Consider the following 19233-nt stretch of genomic DNA (forward strand, 5'->3'; position numbering starts at 1 on the left):
CTGGTCCCATGTTGACTCCAATGCTTCCACAGGGATGCTGGTCCCATGTTGACTCCAATGCTTCCACAGTTGTGTCCAGTTGTCTGGATGTCCTTTTGGGTGGTGGATCATTCTTGATCCACACAGGAAACTGTTTAGCTTGGAAAAACCCAGCAGCGTTGCAGTTCTTGACTCTAACCGGTGCGCCTGGCACCTACTACCATACCCCGTTCAAAGGCACATAAATATTTTGTCTTGTCCATTTCCCCCTCTGAATGGCACACATACACAATCCATGTCTCAATTGTCTCAAGGCTTTAAAAAAAAAATAACCTTTAACCTGTCTCCTCCCCTTCATCCACACTGATTTAAATTGGATTTAACAAGTGACATCAATAAGGGATCATAACCTTCACCTGGATTCACCTGGCCAGTCGACGTCATGGAAAGAGCAGGTGTTCCTAATGTTTTGTACACAGTGTGTATAGGGAATAGGGTGCTGTTTGGGACTGGTATCCTTAGCTAGCTCAACCGTGGAAGTGGAGGAGGAGAGCAAAGCTATGGTCAAAATGACACCCTGTTGGTATGGTCAAAATGACACCATAGTTACTATGGTCAAAATGACACCCTGTTACTATGGTCAAAATGACACCCTGTTACTATGGTCAAAATGACACCCTGTTACTATGGTCAAAATGACACCATAGTTACTATGGTCAAAATGACACCCTGTTACTGCGGTCAAAGTGACACCATAGTTACTACGGTCAAAACGACACCCTGTTACTACGGTCAAAACGACACCCTGTTACTACGGTCAAAATGACACCCTGTTACTACGGTCAAAATGACACCCTGTTACTATGGTCAAAATGACACCCTGTTACTACGGTCAAAACGACACCATAGTTACTACGGTCAAAACGACACCCTGTTACTACGGTCAAAATGACACCCTGTTACTACGGTCAAAATGACACCCTGTTACTACGGTCAAAATGACACCCTGTTACTATGGTCAAAACGACACCCTGTTACTACAGTCAAAATGACACCCTGTTACTATGGTCAAAATGACACCCTGTTACTATGGTCAAAATGACACCCTGTTACTACGGTCAAAATGACACCCTGTTACTATGGTCAAAATGACACCATAGTTACTACGGTCAAAATGACACCCTGTTACTACGGTCAAAACGACACCCTGTTACTACGGTCAAAATGACACCCTGTTACTACGGTCAAAATGACACCCTGTTACTATGGTCAAAATGACACCATAGTTACTACGGTCAAAATGACACCCTGTTACTACGGTCAAAATGACACCATAGTTACTACGGTCAAAACGACACCCTGTTACTACGGTCAAAACGACACCCTGTTACTATGGTCAAAATGACACCATAGTTACTACGGTCAAAACGACACCCTGTTACTACGGTCAAAACGACACCCTGTTACTACGGTCAAAATGACACCCTGTTACTACGGTCAAAATGACACCCTGTTACTACGGTCAAAACGACACCCTGTTACTACGGTCAAAACGACACCCTGTTACTACGGTCAAAACGACACCCTGTTACTACGGTCAAAATGACACCCTGTTACTACGGTCAAAATGACACCCTGTTACTACGGTCAAAATGACACCCTGTTACTACGGTCAAAATGACACCCTGTTACTACGGTCAAAATGACACCCTGTTACTACGGTCAAAATGACACCCTGTTACTACGGTCAAAATGACACCCTGTTACTACGGTCAAAATGACACCCTGTTACTACGGTCAAAATGACACCATAGTTACTACGGTCAAAACGACACCCTGTTACTACGGTCAAAATGACACCCTGTTACTATGGTCAAAATGACACCCTGTTACTATGGTCAAAACGACACCCTGTTACTATGGTCAAAACGACACCCTGTTACTACGGTCAAAATGACACCATAGTTACTACGGTCAAAACGACACCCTGTTACTACGGTCAAAATGACACCCTGTTACTATGGTCAAAATGACACCATAGTTACTACGGTCAAAACGACACCCTGTTACTACGGTCAAAATGACACCCTGTTACTACGGTCAAAACGACACCCTGTTACTACGGTCAAAACGACACCCTGTTACTACGGTCAAAATGACACCATAGTTACTACTGTCAAAATGACACCATAGTTACTACGGTCAAAACGACACCCTGTTACTACGGTCAAAATGACACCCTGTTACTACGGTCAAAATGACACCCTGTTACTACGGTCAAAACGACACCCTGTTACTATGGTCAAAATGACACCCTGTTACTACGGTCAAAATGACACCATGTTACTACGGTCAAAATGACACCATAGTTACAATGACACCATAGTTACTACGGTCTTAATCCGTGCGCTCTGTACAGAATAGAGTTCCATTTTCCAGATGGTGTCCTTAGAGCCCAACTGCTGACAGATGGTGTCCTTAGCTAGCCCAACTGCTGACAGGGTGAGTTTGTGCCAGTTTGTCAGGGTGTCCTCAGCTTGAGCCACTGATATGCCAACATATGTAGCGATTGTAGCGATCTTTCAGTCTGTCCCTCCTGTCTCCCTGTAGGATGGACATGATGTACTGTCTGTCAGTGAGTCAATAAGACACGTTCAGTTTGTCCCTCCTGTCTCCCTGTAGGATGGACATGATGTACTGTCAGTCAGCTACTAAGTCAGTACTTTTGGCCCCTGGGGGCACCGGTCAGAAGGATGGCTCTATATAGGAAATGGGGGGCCATCTTGGAATACACAGCATCCCCTTTCTGTTTGGTCTGCTGCCAAATGCTCCCCAATCCAGTCTCCCACTAAACAGGTGTATTTTTATCAGAGAGAGAGAGAGAGAGGGGAGGGCGACTTCTGGTTGATTTTGTTTCCTTTTGGGGGCATTTTAGCATCTTTTATTTACAAGTTGGTTTATAGACCACCAGACTCACGAGGTAAATAAATGACACCAAAGACAAGTCGATGACTGTTTCCATGTGTCTTAATAAGGCTGTGTGTCTGGCTCGCTCACCTCTCTCTCTCTCCTTTTCGCTCACCCTCTCTCTCCTCTCTCTCTCTCCTTTTCGCTCCCCCTCTCTCCTTTTCCCTCCCCTCTCGCCCTCTCCTCTTCCCCCTCCCCTCTCCCCCCCTCTCCCCTCTCCTCCCCTCTCCTCTCCCCTCTCCTCTCCCCTCTCCTCTTCCCCTCTCCTCTTCCCCCTCTCCTCTTCCCCCTCTCCTCTTCCCCCTCTCCTCTTCCCCCTCTCCTCTTCCCCCTCTCCTCTTCCCCCTCTCCTCTCGCCCTCTCCTCTTCCCCCCTCTCCTCGCCCTCTCCTCTTCCCTCCCCTCTCCTCTCGCCCTCTCCTCTTCCCTCCTCTCCTCTTCCCTCTCCTCTCGCCCTCTCCTCTTCCCCCCTCCTCTTCCCCTCTCCTCTTCCCCCTCCCCTCTCCCCCTCTCCTCTTCCCCCTCTCCTCTGCCCTCTCCTCTTCCCCCTCTCCTCTCCCCTCTCCTCTTCCCTCCCCTCTCCTCTTCCCCCTCTCCTCTGCCCCTCTCCTCCTCCCCTCTCCTCTTCCCCTCTCCTCTTCCCCTCTCCTCCTCGCCCTCTCCTCCTCCCCTCCCCTCTCGCCCTCTCCTCTTCCCCCTCTCCTCTCCCCCTCTCCTCTCCCCCCTCTCCTCTCCCCTCTCCTCTTCCCCCCCTCTCCTCTCCCCCTCTCCTCTCCTCCCCTCTCCTCTCCCCTCTCTCTCCCCTCCCCCTCTCCTCTCGCCCTCCTCTCGCCCTCTCCTCTCCCCTCTCCTCTCCCCCTCTCCTCTCCCCCTCTCCTCTTCCCCCTCTCCTCTTCCCCTCTCCTCTTCCCCCTCTCCTCTTCCCCTCTCCTCTTCCCCTCTCCTCTTCCCCCTCTCCTCTTCCCCTCTCTCCTCTCCTTCTTCCTCTCTCCCCTCTCCTCCTCCCCTCTCCTCCTCTCCCCCTCTCCTCTTCCCCCTCTCCTCTCCCCCCCTCCTCTCGCCCTCTCCTCTTCCCCCTCTCCTCTCCCTCTCCTCTCCCTCCCCTCTCCTCTTCCCCTCTCCCTCTCGCCATCTCCTCTTCCCCCTCCCCTCTCCCCTCTCCTCTTCCCTCTCCTCCCCCTCCCCTCTCCGCCTCTCCTCTTCCCCCCTCTCCTCTCCTCTTCCCCCTCCCCTCTCGCCCTCTCCTCTTCCCCCTCCCCTCTCCCCCTCTCCTCTTCCCCCCCTCCCTCGTCAGACCCGGTGAAGTCTGAAGGGTCGGGGATGAGTCCTCTGATGGAGCGAGAGAAAGACGTGGCGGGAGACGATAAGGAGTTGAGGAAGACTCTGTGTCCCTACGCCGCCATGGGGGAGTGTCGCTACGGACTTAACTGTGCCTATCTCCACGGCGACGTGTGTGACATGTGCGGTCTGCAGGTGCTCCACCCCTCCAACGACGCACAGCGATCAGAACACACCAAGGTAACGGTCCTGTCAACACGCACCCCTCCATCAGAACACACCTGTACCTGTCAACACACACCCCTCCATCATAACACACCTGTACCTGTCAACACACACCCCTCCATCAGAACACACCTGTACCTGTCAACACACGCCCCTCCATCAGAACACACCTGTACCTGTCAACACACACCCCTCCATCAGAACACACCTGTACCTGTCAACACACGCCCCTCCATCAGAACACACCTGTACCTGTCAACACACACCCCTCCATCAGAACACACCTGTACCTGTCAACACACAGCCCTCCATCAGAACACACCTGTACCTGCCCCTCCATCAGAACACAACACACACCCCTCCATCACACCCCTCCATCAGAACACACCTGTACCTGTCAACACACACCCCTCCATCAGAACACACCTGTACCTGTCAACACACACCCCTCCATCAGAACACACCTGTACCTGTCAACACACACCCCTCCATCAGAACACACCTGACCTGTCAACACACACCCTCCATCAGAACACACCTGTACCTGTCAACACACACCCTCCATCAGAACACCACCTGTCAACACACCCCCTCCATCAGAACACACCTGTACCTCCACACCCCTCCAGAACACACCTGTACCTGTCAACACACACCCCTCCATCAGAACACACCTGTACCTGTCAACACACACCCCTCCATCAGAACACACCAAGGTCAAATGCATTTGTGAGGCGTTAGGATTAATGTAACTCAGCTGTGTGGTACTTAGTTTCCTTGTTTTACTGTCAGATACTGTGTTTATATACTACAAAGTATCCGTGTTCTAGAATTGAGACACTTAATCATTGTTATCTGCCCCGTGATGGTTTCTGGTGGTTAACTTGTTTTGGCTTCCCCTCAGGCTTCATAATGCATTATAGTGGTTAGCTATACCTTTATCCTCCACCCCCAGGCTTCATAATGCATTATAGTGGTTAGCTATACCTTTAGTACCCCCCCAGGCTTCATAATGCATTATAGTGGTTAGCTATACCTTTAGTACCCCCCCAGGCTTCGTAATGCATTATCGTGGTTAGCTATACCTTTAGTACCCCCCAGGCTTCATAATGCATTACAGTGGCTAGCTATACCTTTAGTACACCCCCCTCTCCCCAGGCTTCATAATGCATTATAGTGGTTAGCTATACCTTTAGTACCCCCAGGCATCATAATGCATTATAGTGGTTAGCTATGCCTTTAGTACCCCCAGGCTTCATAATGCATTCTAGTGGTTAGCTATACTTTTAGTACCCCCAGGCTTCATAATGCATTCTAGTGGTTAGCTATACCTTTAGTACCCCCAGGCTTCATAATGCATTATAGCGGTTAGCTATACCTTTAGTACCCCCAGGCTTCATAATGCACTATAGTGGTTAGCTATACCTTTAGTACCCCCGGCTTCATAATGCATTATAGTGGTTAGCTATACCTTTAGTACCCCCCCCATAATGCAGGCTTTTCATAATGCATTATAGTGGTTAGCTATACCTTTAGTACCCCCTCTCCCCAGGCTTCATAATGCATTATAGTGGTTAGCTATACCTTTATCCTCCACCCCCAGGCTTCATAATGCATTATAGTGGTTAGCTATACTTTTAGTACCCCCCCAGGCTTCATAATGCATTCTAGTGGTTAGCTATACTTTTAGTACCCCCCCAGGCTTCATAATGCATTATAGTGGTTAGCTATACCTTTGTTATTCCTCTTCAGGCTTGCATCGAGGCCCATGAGAAGGACATGGAGCTGTCGTTTGCCATCCAGCGCAGTAAGGACATGCAGTGTGGCGTGTGTATGGAGGTGGTGTTTGACAAGGCCAACCCCAGTGAGAGACGCTTCGGCATCCTGTCCAACTGCTGCCACTGCTACTGCCTCAAGTGCATCCGCAAGTGGAGGAGCGCCAAGACGTTCGAGAGCAAGATCATCAAGTAAGGAAGTAGTTTTTATTATCTCGAGGGACAAGATCATCAAGTAAGGAAGTAGTGTTTATTATCTCGAGGGACAAGATCATCAAGTAAAGAAGTAGTGTTTATTATCTCGAGGGTCAAGATCATCAAGTAAGGAAGTAGTGTTTATTATCTCGAGGGACAAGATCATCAAGTAAGGAAGTAGTTTTTATTATCTCGAGGGTCAAGATCATCAAGTAAGGAAGTAGTGTTTATTATCTCGAGGGACAAGATCATCAAGTAAGGAAGTAGTTTTTATTATCTCGAGGGACAAGATCATCAAGTAAGGAAGTAGTGTTTATTATCTCGAGGGTCAAGATCATCAAGTAAGGAAGTAGTGTTTATTATCTCGAGGGACAAGATCATCAAGTAAGGAAGTAGTTTTTATTATCTCGAGGGTCAAGATCATCAAGTAAGGAAGTAGTTTTTATTATCTCGAGGGACAAGACCATCAAGTAAGGAAGTAGTTTTTATTATCTCGAGGGACAAGATCATCAAGTAAGGAAGTAGTTTTTATTATCTCGAGGGTCAAGATCATCAAGTAAGGAAGTAGTTTTTATTATCTCGAGGGTCAAGATCATCAAGTAAGGAAGTAGTAGTAGGAAGTCGAGGGACAATTAATTTTGCAGCATGTAGTAAAAAATATACAATGAAGACATGACAATAAATATTTTTTTTAAATTTTTTTTGTTTTTTTCATTTGACATTTATTTAACCAGGCAAGTCAGTTAAGAACAAATTCTTATTTTCAATGACGGCCCTAGGAACAGTGGGTTAACTGCCTGTTCAGGGGCAGAACGACAGCTCGGGGTTTGAACTCGCAACCTTCCGGTTACTAGTCCAACGCTCTAACCACTAGGCTACGCTGCCGCCCCAATATGTAGATGAGACTACTACAGCTTGTTGAGGGAGATGAGACTACTACAGCTTGTTGAGGGAGATGAGACTACTACAGCTTGTTGAGGGAGATGAGACTACTACAGCTTGTTGAGGTAGATGGGACTACTACAGCTTGTTGAGGTAGATGGGACTACTACAGCTTGTTGAGGTAGATGGGACTACTACAGCTTGTTGTAGGTAGATGGGACTACTACAGCTTGTTGAGGGAGATGAGACTACTACAGCTTGTAGTAGGTAGATGAGACTACTACAGCTTGTAGTAGGTAGATGGGACTACTACAGCTTGTTGAGGAGATGAGACTACTACAGCTTGTAGTAGGTAGATGGGACTACTACAGCTTGTTGAGGTAGATGGGACTACTACATCTTATTGAGGTAGATGGGACTACTACAGCTTATTGAGGTAGATGGGACTACTACATCTTATTGAGGTAGATGGGACTACTACAGCTTGTTGAGGTAGATGGGACTACTACAGCTTGTTGAGGTAGATGGGACTACTACAGCTTGTTGAGGTAGATGGGACTACTACAGCTTGTTGAGGTAGATGGGACTACTACAGCTTGTTGAGGTAGATGGGACTACTACAGCTTGTTGAGGTAGATGGGACTACTACAGCTTGTTGAGGTAGATGGGACTACTACAGCTTGTAGTAGGTAGATGGGACTACTACAGCTTGTTGTAGGTAGATGGGACTACTACAGCTTGTTGAGGTAGATGGGACTACTACAGCTTGTTGAGGTAGATGGGACTACTACATCTTGTTGAGGTAGATGGGACTACTACATCTTATTGAGGTAGATGGGACTACTACAGCTTGTAGTAGGTAGATGGGACTACTACAGCTTGTTGAGGTAGATGGGACTACTACATCTTATTGAGGTAGATGGGACTACTACAGCTTGTTGAGGTAGATGGGACTACTACAGCTTGTTGAGGTAGATGAGACTACTACAGCTTGTTGAGGTAGATGGGACTACTACAGCTTGTTGAGGTAGATGAGACTACTACAGCTTGTTGAGGGAGATGAGACTACTACAGCTTGTTGAGGTAGATGGGACTACTACAGCTTGTTGAGGTAGATTGGACTACTACAGCTTGTTGAGGTAGATGGGACTACTACAGCTTGTTGAGGGAGATGAGACTACTACAGCTTGTTGAGGTAGATGAGACTACTACAGCTTGTTGAGGTAGATGAGACTACTACAGCTTGTTGAGGTAGATGGGACTACTACAGCTTGTTGAGGTAGATGGGACTACTACAGCTTGTTGAGGTAGATGGGACTACTACAGCTTATTGAGGTAGATGGGACTACTACATCTTATTGAGGTAGATGGGACTACTACAGCTTGTTGAGGTAGATGGGACTACTACAGCTTGTTGAGGTAGATGGGACTACTACAGCTTGTTGAGGTAGATGGGACTACTACAGCTTGTTGAGGTAGATGGGACTACTACAGCTTGTTGAGGTAGATGGGACTACTACAGCTTGTTGAGGTAGATGGGACTACTACAGCTTGTTGAGGTAGATGGGACTACTACAGCTTGTTGAGGTAGATGGGACTACTACAGCTTGTTGAGGTAGATGGGACTACTACAGCTTGTTGAGGTAGATGGGACTACTACAGCTTATTGAGGTAGATGGGACTACTACAGCTTATTGAGGTAGATGAGACTACTACAGCTTGTTGAGGGAGATGGGACTACTACAGCTTGTTGAGGTAGATGGGACTACTACAGCTTGAGGTAGATGGGACTACTACAGCTTGTTGAGGTAGATGGGACTACTACAGCTTGTTGAGGGAGATGAGACTACTACAGCTTGTTGAGGTAGATGGGACTACTACAGCTTGTTGAGGTAGAGACTACTACAGCTTGTTGAGGTAGATGAGACTACTACAGCTTGTTGAGGGAGATGGGACTACTACAGCTTGTTGAGGTAGATGGGACTACTACAGCTTGAGGTAGATGGGACTACTACAGCTTGTTGAGGTAGATGGGACTACTACAGCTTGTTGAGGGAGATGGGACTACTACAGCTTGTTGAGGGAGATGAGACTACAGCTTGTTGAGGGAGATGAGACTACTACAGCTTGTTGAGGTAGATGGGACTACTACAGCTTGTTGAGGTAGATGAGACTACTACAGCTTGTTGAGGGAGATGAGACTACAGCTTGTTGAGGTAGATGGGACTACTACAGCTTGTTGAGGTAGATGGGACTACTACAGCTTGTTGAGGTAGATGGGACTACTACAGCTTGTTGAGGTAGATGGGACTACTACAGCTTGTTGAGGTAGATGGGACTACTACAGCTTGTTGAGGTAGATGGGACTACTACAGCTTGTTGAGGTAGATGGGACTACTACAGCTTATTGAGGTAGATGGGACTACTACAGCTTATTGAGGTAGATGGGACTACTACAGCTTGTTGAGGTAGATGGGACTACTACAGCTTGTTGAGGTAGATGGGACTACTACAGCTTGTTGAGGTAGATGGGACTACTACAGCTTGTTGAGGTAGATGGGACTACTACAGCTTGTTGAGGTAGATGGGACTACTACAGCTTGTTGAGGTAGATGGGACTACTACAGCTTGTTGAGGTAGATGGGACTACTACAGCTTGTTGAGGTAGATGGGACTACTACAGCTTGTTGAGGTAGATGGGACTACTACAGCTTGTTGAGGTAGATGGGACTACTACAGCTTGTTGAGGTAGATGGGACTACTACAGCTTGTTGAGGTAGATGGGACTACTACAGCTTGTTGAGGTAGATGGGACTACTACAGCTTGTTGAGGTAGATGGGACTACTACAGCTTGTTGAGGTAGATGGGACTACTACAGCTTGTTGAGGTAGATGGGACTACTACAGCTTGTTGAGGTAGATGGGACTACTACAGCTTGTTGAGGTAGATGGGACTACTACAGCTTGTTGAGGTAGATGGGACTACTACAGCTTGTTGAGGTAGATGGGACTACTACAGCTTGTTGAGGTAGATGGGACTACTACAGCTTGTTGAGGTAGATGGGACTACTACAGCTTGTTGAGGTAGATGGGACTACTACAGCTTGTTGAGGTAGATGGGACTACTACAGCTTGTTGAGGTAGATGGGACTACTACAGCTTGTTGAGGTAGATGGGACTACTACAGCTTGTTGAGGTAGATGGGACTACTACAGCTTGTTGAGGTAGATGGGACTACTACAGCTTGTTGAGGTAGATGGGACTACTACAGCTTGTTGAGGTAGATGGGACTACTACAGCTTGTTGAGGTAGATGGGACTACTACAGCTTGTTGAGGTAGATGGGACTACTACAGCTTGTTGAGGTAGATGGGACTACTACAGCTTGTTGAGGTAGATGGGACTACTACAGCTTGTTGAGGTAGATGGGACTACTACAGCTTGTTGAGGTAGATGGGACTACTACAGCTTGTTGAGGTAGATGGGACTACTACAGCTTGTTGAGGTAGATGGGACTACTACAGCTTGTTGAGGTAGATGGACTACTACAGCTTGTTGAGGTAGATGAGACTACTACAGCTTGTTGAGGTAGATGGGACTACTACAGCTTGTTGAGGTAGATGGGACTACTACAGCTTGTTGAGGTAGATGAGACTACTACAGCTTGTTGAGGTAGATGAGACTACTACAGCTTGTAGTAGGTAGATGGGACTACTACAGCTTGTTGAGGAGATGAGACTACTACAGCTTGTTGAGGTAGATGAGACTACTACAGCTTGTTGAGGTAGATGGGACTACTACAGCTTGTTGAGGTAGATGAGACTACTACAGCTTGTTGAGGGAGATGAGACTACTACAGCTTGTTGAGGTAGATGGGACTACTACATCTTATTGAGGTAGATGGGACTACTACAGCTTATTGAGGTAGATGGGACTACTACAGCTTGTTGAGGGAGATGGGACTACTACAGCTTGTTGAGGTAGATGCGACTACTACAGCTTGTTGAGGTAGATGGGACTACTACAGCTTGTTGAGGGAGATGGGACTACTACAGCTTGTTGAGGGAGATGAGACTACTACAGCTTGTTGAGGGAGATGAGACTACTACAGCTTGTTGAGGGAGATGGGACTACTACAGCTTGTTGAGGGAGATGGGACTACTACAGCTTGTTGAGGTAGATGGGACTACTACAGCTTGTTGAGGTAGATGGGACTACTACAGCTTGTTGAGGACTACTAGATTGATGGGACTACTACAGCTTATTGAGGTAGATGGGACTACTACAGCTTGTTGAGGTAGATGGGACTACTACAGCTTGTTGAGGTAGATGGGACTACTACAGCTTGTTGAGGTAGATGGGACTACTACAGCTTGTTGAGGTAGATGAGACTACTACAGCTTGTTGAGGTAGATGGGACTACTACAGCTTGTTGAGGTAGATGGGACTACTACAGCTTGTTGAGGTAGATGAGACTACTACAGCTTGTTGAGGGAGATGAGACTACTACAGCTTGTTGAGGTAGATGGGACTACTACAGCTTATTGAGGTAGATGGGACTACTACAGCTTGTTGAGGTAGATGGGACTACTACAGCTTGTTGAGGTAGATGAGACTACTACAGCTTGTTGAGGTAGATGGGACTACTACAGCTTGTTGAGGGAGATGGGACTTGAGGTAGATGGGACTACTACAGCTTGTTGAGGTAGATGGGACTACTACATCTTATTGAGGTAGATGGGACTACTACAGCTTGTTGAGGTAGATGGGACTACTACAGCTTGTTGAGGTAGATGGGACTACAGCTTGTTGAGGTAGATGGGACTACTACAGCTTGTTGAGGTAGATGGGACTACTACAGCTTGTTGAGGTAGATGGGACTACTACAGCTTGTTGAGGTAGATGGGACTACTACAGCTTGTTGAGGTAGATGGGACTACTACAGCTTGTTGAGGTAGATGGGACTACTACAGCTTGTTGAGGTAGATGGGACTACTACAGCTTGTTGAGGTAGATGGGACTACTACAGCTTGTTGAGGTAGATGGGACTACTACAGCTTGTTGAGGTAGATGGGACTACTACAGCTTGTTGAGGTAGATGGGACTACTACAGCTTGTTGAGGTAGATGGGACTACTACAGCTTGTTGAGGTAGATGGGACTACTACAGCTTGAGGTTGACTACTACAGCTTGTGAGGTAGATGGGACTACTACAGCTTGTTGAGGTAGATGGGACTACTACAGCTTGTTGAGGTAGATGGGACTACTACAGCTTGTTGAGGTAGAGGACTACTACAGAGATGGGACTACTACAGCTTGTTGAGGTAGATGGGACTACTACAGCTTGTTGAGGTGAGGACTACTACAGAGGTAGGGACTACTACAGCTTGTTGAGGGAGATGGGACTACTACAGCTTGTTGAGGGAGATGAGACTACTACAGCTTGTTGAGGAGATGGGACTACTACAGCTTGTTGAGGTAGATGGGACTACTACAGCTTGTTGATAGATGAGACTACTACAGCTTGTTGAGGTAGAGGTAGATGGGACTACTACAGCTTGTTGAGGTAGATGGGACTACTACAGCTTGTTGAGGTAGATGGGACTACTACAGCTTGTTGAGGTAGATGGGACTACTACAGCTTGTTGAGGTAGATGGGACTACTACAGCTTGTTGAGGTAGATGGGACTACTACAGCTTGTTGAGGTAGGAGGGAGATAGATGGGACTACTACAGTCTTGTTGAGGTAGATGGGACTACTACAGCTTGTTGAGGTAGATGGGAGCTTGTTGAGGTAGATGGGACTACTACAGCTTGTTGAGGTAGATGGGACTACTACAGCTTGTTGAGGTAGATGGGACTACTACAGCTTGTTGAGGTAGATGGGACTACTACAGCTTGTTGAGGTAGATGGGACTACTACAGCTTGTTGAGGTAGATGGGACTACTACAGCTTGTTGAGGTAGATGGGACTACTACAGCTTGTTGAGGTAGATGGGACTACTACAGCTTGTTGAGGTAGATGGGACTACTACAGCTTGTTGAGGTAGATGGGACTACTACAGCTTGTTGAGGTAGATGGGACTACTACAGCTTGTTGAGGTAGATGGGACTACTACAGCTTGTTGAGGTAGATGGGACTACTACAGCTTGTTGAGGTAGATGGGACTACTACAGCTTGTTGAGGTAGATGGGACTACTACAGCTTGTTGAGGTAGATGGGACTACTACATTTGAGGAGATGGGACTACTACAGCTTGTTGTAGATGGGACTACTACAGGTTGAGGTAGAGCTTGTTGAGGTAGGGACTACTACAGCTTGTTGAGGTAGATGGGACTACTACAGCTTGTTGAGGTAGATGGGACTACTACAGCTTGTTGAGGTAGATGGGACTACTACAGCTTGTTGAGGTAGATGGGACTACTACAGCTTCTTGAGGAGATGGGACTACTACATCTTATTGAGGTAGATGGGACTACTACAGCTTGTTGAGGTAGATGGGACTACTACAGCTTGTTGAGGTAGATGGGACTACTACAGCTTGTTGAGGAGATGGGACTACTACAGCTTGTTGAGGAGATGGGACTACTACAGCTTGTTGAGGAGATGGGACTACTACAGCTTGTTGAGGTAGATGGGACTACTACACGTGTTGAGGTAGATGGGACTACTACAGCTTGTTGAGGTAGATGGGACTACTACAGCTTGTTGAGGTAGATAGACTACTACAGCTTGTTGAGGTAGATGAGACTACTACAGCTTGTTGAGGAGATGAGACTACTACAGCTTGTTGAGGAGATGAGACTACTACAGCTTGTTGAGGGAGATGAGACTACTACAGCTTGTTGAGGTAGATGAGACTACTACAGCTTGTTGAGGTAGATGAGACTACTACAGCTTGTTGAGGAGATGAGACTACTACAGCTTGTTGAGGAGATGGGACTACTACAGCTTGTTGAGGTAGATGGACTACTACAGCTTGTTGAGGTAGATGGGACTACTACAGCTTGTTGAGGTACAGACTACTACAGCTTGAGTAGATGAGACTACTACAGCTTGTTGAGGAGATGAGACTACTACAGCTTGTTGAGGAGATGGGACTACTACAGCTTGTTGAGTCTAGATGAGACTACTACAGCTTGTTGAGGTAGATGGGACTACTACAGCTTGTTGAGGTAGATGAGACTACTACAGCTGTTTAGAGTGTTGGGTCACGTCCAACTAAACCTCTCTCTCTCTCCCCAGGTCCTGTCCAGAGTGTCGGATAACGTCCAACTTCGTCATCCCCAGTGAGTACTGGGTGGAGGACAAGGAAGACAAGCAGAAACTGATACAGAAATACAAGGATGGCATGGGGTAAGATATGTACTGTTGATAGGAGGAGGGGGTAAGATATGTACTGTTGATAGGAGGAGGGGGTAAGATATGTACTGTTGATAGGAGGGGGTAAGATATGTACTGTTGATAGGAGGAGGGGTAAGATATGTACTGTTGATAGGAGGAGGGGTAAGATATGTACTGTTGATAGGAGGAGGGGGTAAGATATGTACTGTTGATAGGAGGGGGTAAGATATGTACTGTTGATAGGAGGAGGGGGTAAGATATGTACTGTTGATAGGAGGAGGGGGTAAGATATCTACTGACGATAGGAGGAGGGGGTAAGATATGTACTGACGGTAGGAGGGGGGGGGCAAGGTATGTACTGACGGTAGGAGGAGGGGTAAGGTATGTACTGACGGTAGGGGAGGGGGTAAGCTATGTACTGGCGTTAGGAGGGGGGTAAGATATGTACTGACGGTAGGAGGGGGGGTAAGCTATGTACTGACGGTAGGAGGGGGGGTAAGCTATGTACTGACGGTAGGGGGGGGTAAGCTATGTACTGACGGTAGGAGGGGGTGGTCTGTCTCTCTGTTCCTCATCTCTGTAATAATCACTGTCCTCTGCTGCCGGTCCCGTCCGTCTCTGTTCCTCAGGACTAAAGCCTGTCGTTACTTCGACCAGGGTCGGGGCACCTGCCCGTTTGGCTCCAACTGCTTCTACAAACACGCCTTCCCTGATGGGCGGCTGGAGGAGCCCCAGAGGAGATCAGCAGGGTGCAATGGCAGGAACAGGGTAAGACGCTGCTCTGACAAATGTCCTTTCTGGCAGAAATAGATCGAGACCATTTTTGGTTTTTCCTATGTGGGTTCATACGTTTCACTGATCTGGCATTTGGACATTTTGTGTTTACGGTCCAGAAGTTCTCAGCCCTACTGAAACGCTTCCTGTTCTTAATACCCAAACGAATTCCTGTTTTTATTTTTAATATTCCTGTTCTCCCTCCAGAACTCGAGGAGGACACCCCTGTGGGACCTGTTTGAAGAGCGGGAGAACAGCAGCGACTCTTTGGACAACGAGGACGAGGAGATGGTGACCTTTGAACTGAGCGAGATGCTCCTCATGCTCCTCGCCACGGGAACCGACGATATTGACGTCACGGACTCGGAGGACGAATGGGACTTGTTTCACGAAGAGCTGGACGATATCTACGAGATTTACCTATAGCACCCACACCCTAATAACGTTAACGTTTAAAACCCTTTATCGTTTTTGACTACCCCTCTTCACCTTTACCGCGCTGTAGAATGGACTGTCTTTATCGTTTTTGACTACCCCTCTTCACCTTTACCGCGCTGTAGAATGGACTGTCTTGTGTGTTCGGACAGTAGCTTCTCCTCTGTGTTGTGGCAGTGCCTTTCATTCAGACATCAACTACATGAAGAAGAATTAACAGATGAAAAAAAAAAAATGTAAATGAGAAACGGGTGGGTGTAAAACCATTTTTCTAGAAACATCCTGTCCTTGTGAATTTATCTATCCGTGTCAGGTTCATGTAAATAACAAATAACAACAACAAAAACAAGGGGGAAAAAATTAGAAACATTTTTGAAAATATCGCTAATAAACAGTGTTTATTTGTGGACGTGGGTTTGACTTACCGTTGTTACCCAGGTGATGTTTTTAAGACTAGTTTTTTTTGTTTTGTTTTTGTTTTGAGGATGATGCACCAAAACCAACTCTACTTCCTGGTGATGATGTCATGTCTGTGGTGGTCATGGGTATTGTAGTCCTCTGGTCACGCACTGAGTATATTGGGAGTGGAGGGAGACGGCAGTCCCTGTCGACTTCGTATATTCACCTGTACCCTCTTGATTCACTCTTTTACCCTCCTCCCTCTCCTGAGGGTGGTGGGAACTCCCTCTGTCAAGGGGAGGGGCTTCTCTCAAGGAGGGGGATGAGGACGACTCCTCTGTCAAGGGGAGGGGGCTTCTCTCAAGGAGGGGGATGAGGACGACGACTCTGTCAAGGGGAGGGGGCTTCTCTCAAGGAGGGGGATGAGGACGACTCCTCTGTCAAGGGGAGGGGGCTTCTCTCAAGGAGGTGGATGAGGACGACTCCTCTGTCAAGGGGGCTTCGGGGAACAACTTACAATATCTAGAGTTGTTTGTTTTAAATGGGCCCAAGTCCACTTTCATTTTATCCCCCGGTCCCAATCGAATCGCAGCTATTTTTCAGGACCACCTGTGGTACCTAATGACAAGTCTCTCCTCAGAACCGAGCTGATAGTGACACTCGATGACTCTGTGTCAGTAGTGGCGACATATTGTGACGATACACTGAGTGGACAAAACATTAGGAACACCTTCACAATATTGTTGCTCCCCCCCCCTCCCCCTCTCATTTCTTCGGGGGGCATGAACTCTACCAGGTCTGATCCTTATACCGTAGGGCTCTAGTGAACTACCGGTGGTCTAGAGAGGGTGCCATTTGGAACACAGTCCGGTCTGGTCATTACGACTTCTCTTTGAACTCCCATTAGAATGCACTATATATATATATATTATGTTTCTCGTATATTGTTTTTCATATGGTCCACAACCATCCATCATGACTTGAAAATTAAAAGTTTATTATCAAAGTTACCAGGGTTGCTTGACTGAGTGGAATTCATTATTGATCATTAAACTTGTGCTCTGATATTATGGCTCGTAGTACACGAGTGTCTATATATATATACACGTTTTGGAATTTCACTTACATTTCTACATTTTTAAGTGGGGGCTCTGACATGGTGGTTCTATTTGATCTGTTGTGTTACCCAGAATGCATTACTGGGTGACTGGGGAAACAGTCGTTCAAGGTTTAGCATTCTCTGCCGTGTTTTGTCCTCCTCACTCTGAAGGTCTGTTGCCGTCCCAGCCAATCAACCTCGGCATGTTTAATGACATGTCTGTGTCTGGTGCGGGAATTGATGTGACTTCGGGGGGGGCGTTGGTCCATATTACTGTCTTCTCTCTGCTGTCACTCTGAATGTCTTGTGTCCCAGAATCCACCTCTGTTCCATATAGTGAACAATCTGTTACCTGGGTCCTGTGGATCATAGTTAAAAGTAGTGTGGTTCACGACAGGGATCAGGGTGGGATGAAGCCTGGGTAACAGGTTCTGGTAGTCCATTTAACAGGGTGGGATGAAGCCTGGGGTTCTGGTAGTCCATTTAACAGGGTGGGATGAAGCCTGGGGTTCTGGTAGTCCATTTAACAGGGTGGGATGAAGCCTGGGTAACAGGTTCTGGTAGTCCATTTAACAGGGTGGGATGAAGCCTGGGGTTCTGGTAGTCCATTTAACAGGGTGGGATGAAGCCTGGGTAACAGGTTCTGGTAGTCCATTTAACAGGGTGGGATGAAGCCTGGGGTTCTGGTAGTCCATTTAACAGGGTGGGATGAAGCCTGGGTAACAGGTTCTGGTAGTCCATTTAACAGGGTGGGATGAAGCCTGGGTAACAGGTTCTGGTAGTCCATTTAACAGGGTGGGATGAAGCCTGGGTAACAGGTTCTGGTAGTCCATTTAACAGGGTGGGATGAAGCCTGGGTAACAGGTTCTGGTAGTCCATTTAACAGGGTGGGATGAAGCCTGGGTAACAGGTTCTGGTAGTCCATTTAACAGGGTGGGATGAAGCCTGGGTAACAGGTTCTGGTAGTCCATTTAACAGGGTGGGATGAAGCCTGGGTAACAGGTTCTGGTAGTCCATTTAACAGGGTGGGATGAAGCCTGGGTAACAGGTTCTGGTAGTCCATTTAACAGGGTGGGATGAAGCCTGGGGTTCTGGTAGTCCATTTAACAGGGTGGGATGAAGCCTGGGGTTCTGGTAGTCCATTTAACAGGGTGGGATGAAGCCTGGGGTTCTGGTAGTCCATTTAACAGGGTGGGATGAAGCCTGGGTAACAGGTTCTGGTAGTCCATTTAACAGGGTGGGATGAAGCCTGGGGTTCTGGTAGTCCATTTAACAGGGTGGGATGAAGCCTGGGTAACAGGTTCTGGTAGTCCATTTAACAGGGTGGGATGAAGCCTGGGGTTCTGGTAGTCCATTTAACAGGGTGGGATGAAGCCTGGGTAGTCCATTTCTGAAGCCTGGGGTAGTCCATTTAACAGGGTGGGATGAAGCCTGGGTAACAGGTTCTGGTAGTCCATTTAACAGGGTGGGATGAAGCCTGGGTAACAGGTTCTGGTAGTCCATTTAACAGGGTGGGATGAAGCCTGGGGTTCTGGTAGTCCATTTAACAGGGTGGGATGAAGCCTGGGGTTCTGGTAGTCCATTTAACAGGGTGGGATGAAGCCTGGGTAACAGGTTCTGGTAGTCCATTTAACAGGGTGGGATGAAGCCTGGGTAACAGGTTCTGGTAGTCCATTTAACAGGGTGGGATGAAGCCTGGGTAACAGGTTCTGGTAGTCCATTTAACAGGGTGGGATGAAGCCTGGGGTTCTGGTAGTCCATTTAACAGGGTGGGATGAAGCCTGGGGTTCTGGTAGTCCATTTAACAGGGTGGGATGAAGCCTGGGGTTCTGGTAGTCCATTTAACAGGGTGGGATGAAGCCTGGGTAACAGGTTCTGGTAG

The 19233-nt window shown here is 47.4% G+C and overlaps 1 protein-coding gene and 2 long non-coding RNA genes across 4 annotated transcripts in view; 2 read left to right on the forward strand and 1 right to left on the reverse strand.

Annotated features, from left to right (window-relative positions):
* LOC118382847 (probable E3 ubiquitin-protein ligase makorin-1) overlaps positions 1-16260 on the forward strand; it is a 38838-nt gene extending 22578 nt beyond the window's left edge. Inside the window, 5 exon segments of the mRNA XM_052510494.1 lie at positions 4155-4463; positions 6201-6415; positions 14546-14656; positions 15274-15412; positions 15626-16260. Coding sequence (XP_052366454.1) covers positions 4155-4463; positions 6201-6415; positions 14546-14656; positions 15274-15412; positions 15626-15844 — 993 coding nt within the window. The 3' untranslated portion in view covers positions 15845-16260.
* On the reverse strand, positions 4484-5493 carry LOC127925547 (uncharacterized). 2 transcript variants are annotated; one of them, XR_008121317.1, is made up of 3 exons: positions 5085-5493; positions 4837-4950; positions 4484-4732 (listed from the first exon to the last, which is right to left on the reverse strand). It is a non-coding gene; the product is annotated as an uncharacterized LOC127925547 (long non-coding RNA). The 2 variants fall into 2 exon arrangements; XR_008121318.1 differs by having other exon boundaries at positions 4544-4656.
* LOC127925546 (uncharacterized) lies at positions 8336-12733 on the forward strand. The gene is made up of 6 exons (XR_008121316.1): positions 8336-8551; positions 8944-8999; positions 9685-9740; positions 11196-11279; positions 11336-11503; positions 12695-12733. It is a non-coding gene; the product is annotated as an uncharacterized LOC127925546 (long non-coding RNA).
* Positions 16261-19233: the final 2973 nt, after the last annotated feature.

This window comes from Oncorhynchus keta, unplaced genomic scaffold (assembly GCF_023373465.1).
Source record: "Oncorhynchus keta strain PuntledgeMale-10-30-2019 unplaced genomic scaffold, Oket_V2 Un_contig_5787_pilon_pilon, whole genome shotgun sequence".
NCBI classification, from domain to species: domain Eukaryota; kingdom Metazoa; phylum Chordata; class Actinopteri; order Salmoniformes; family Salmonidae; genus Oncorhynchus; species Oncorhynchus keta.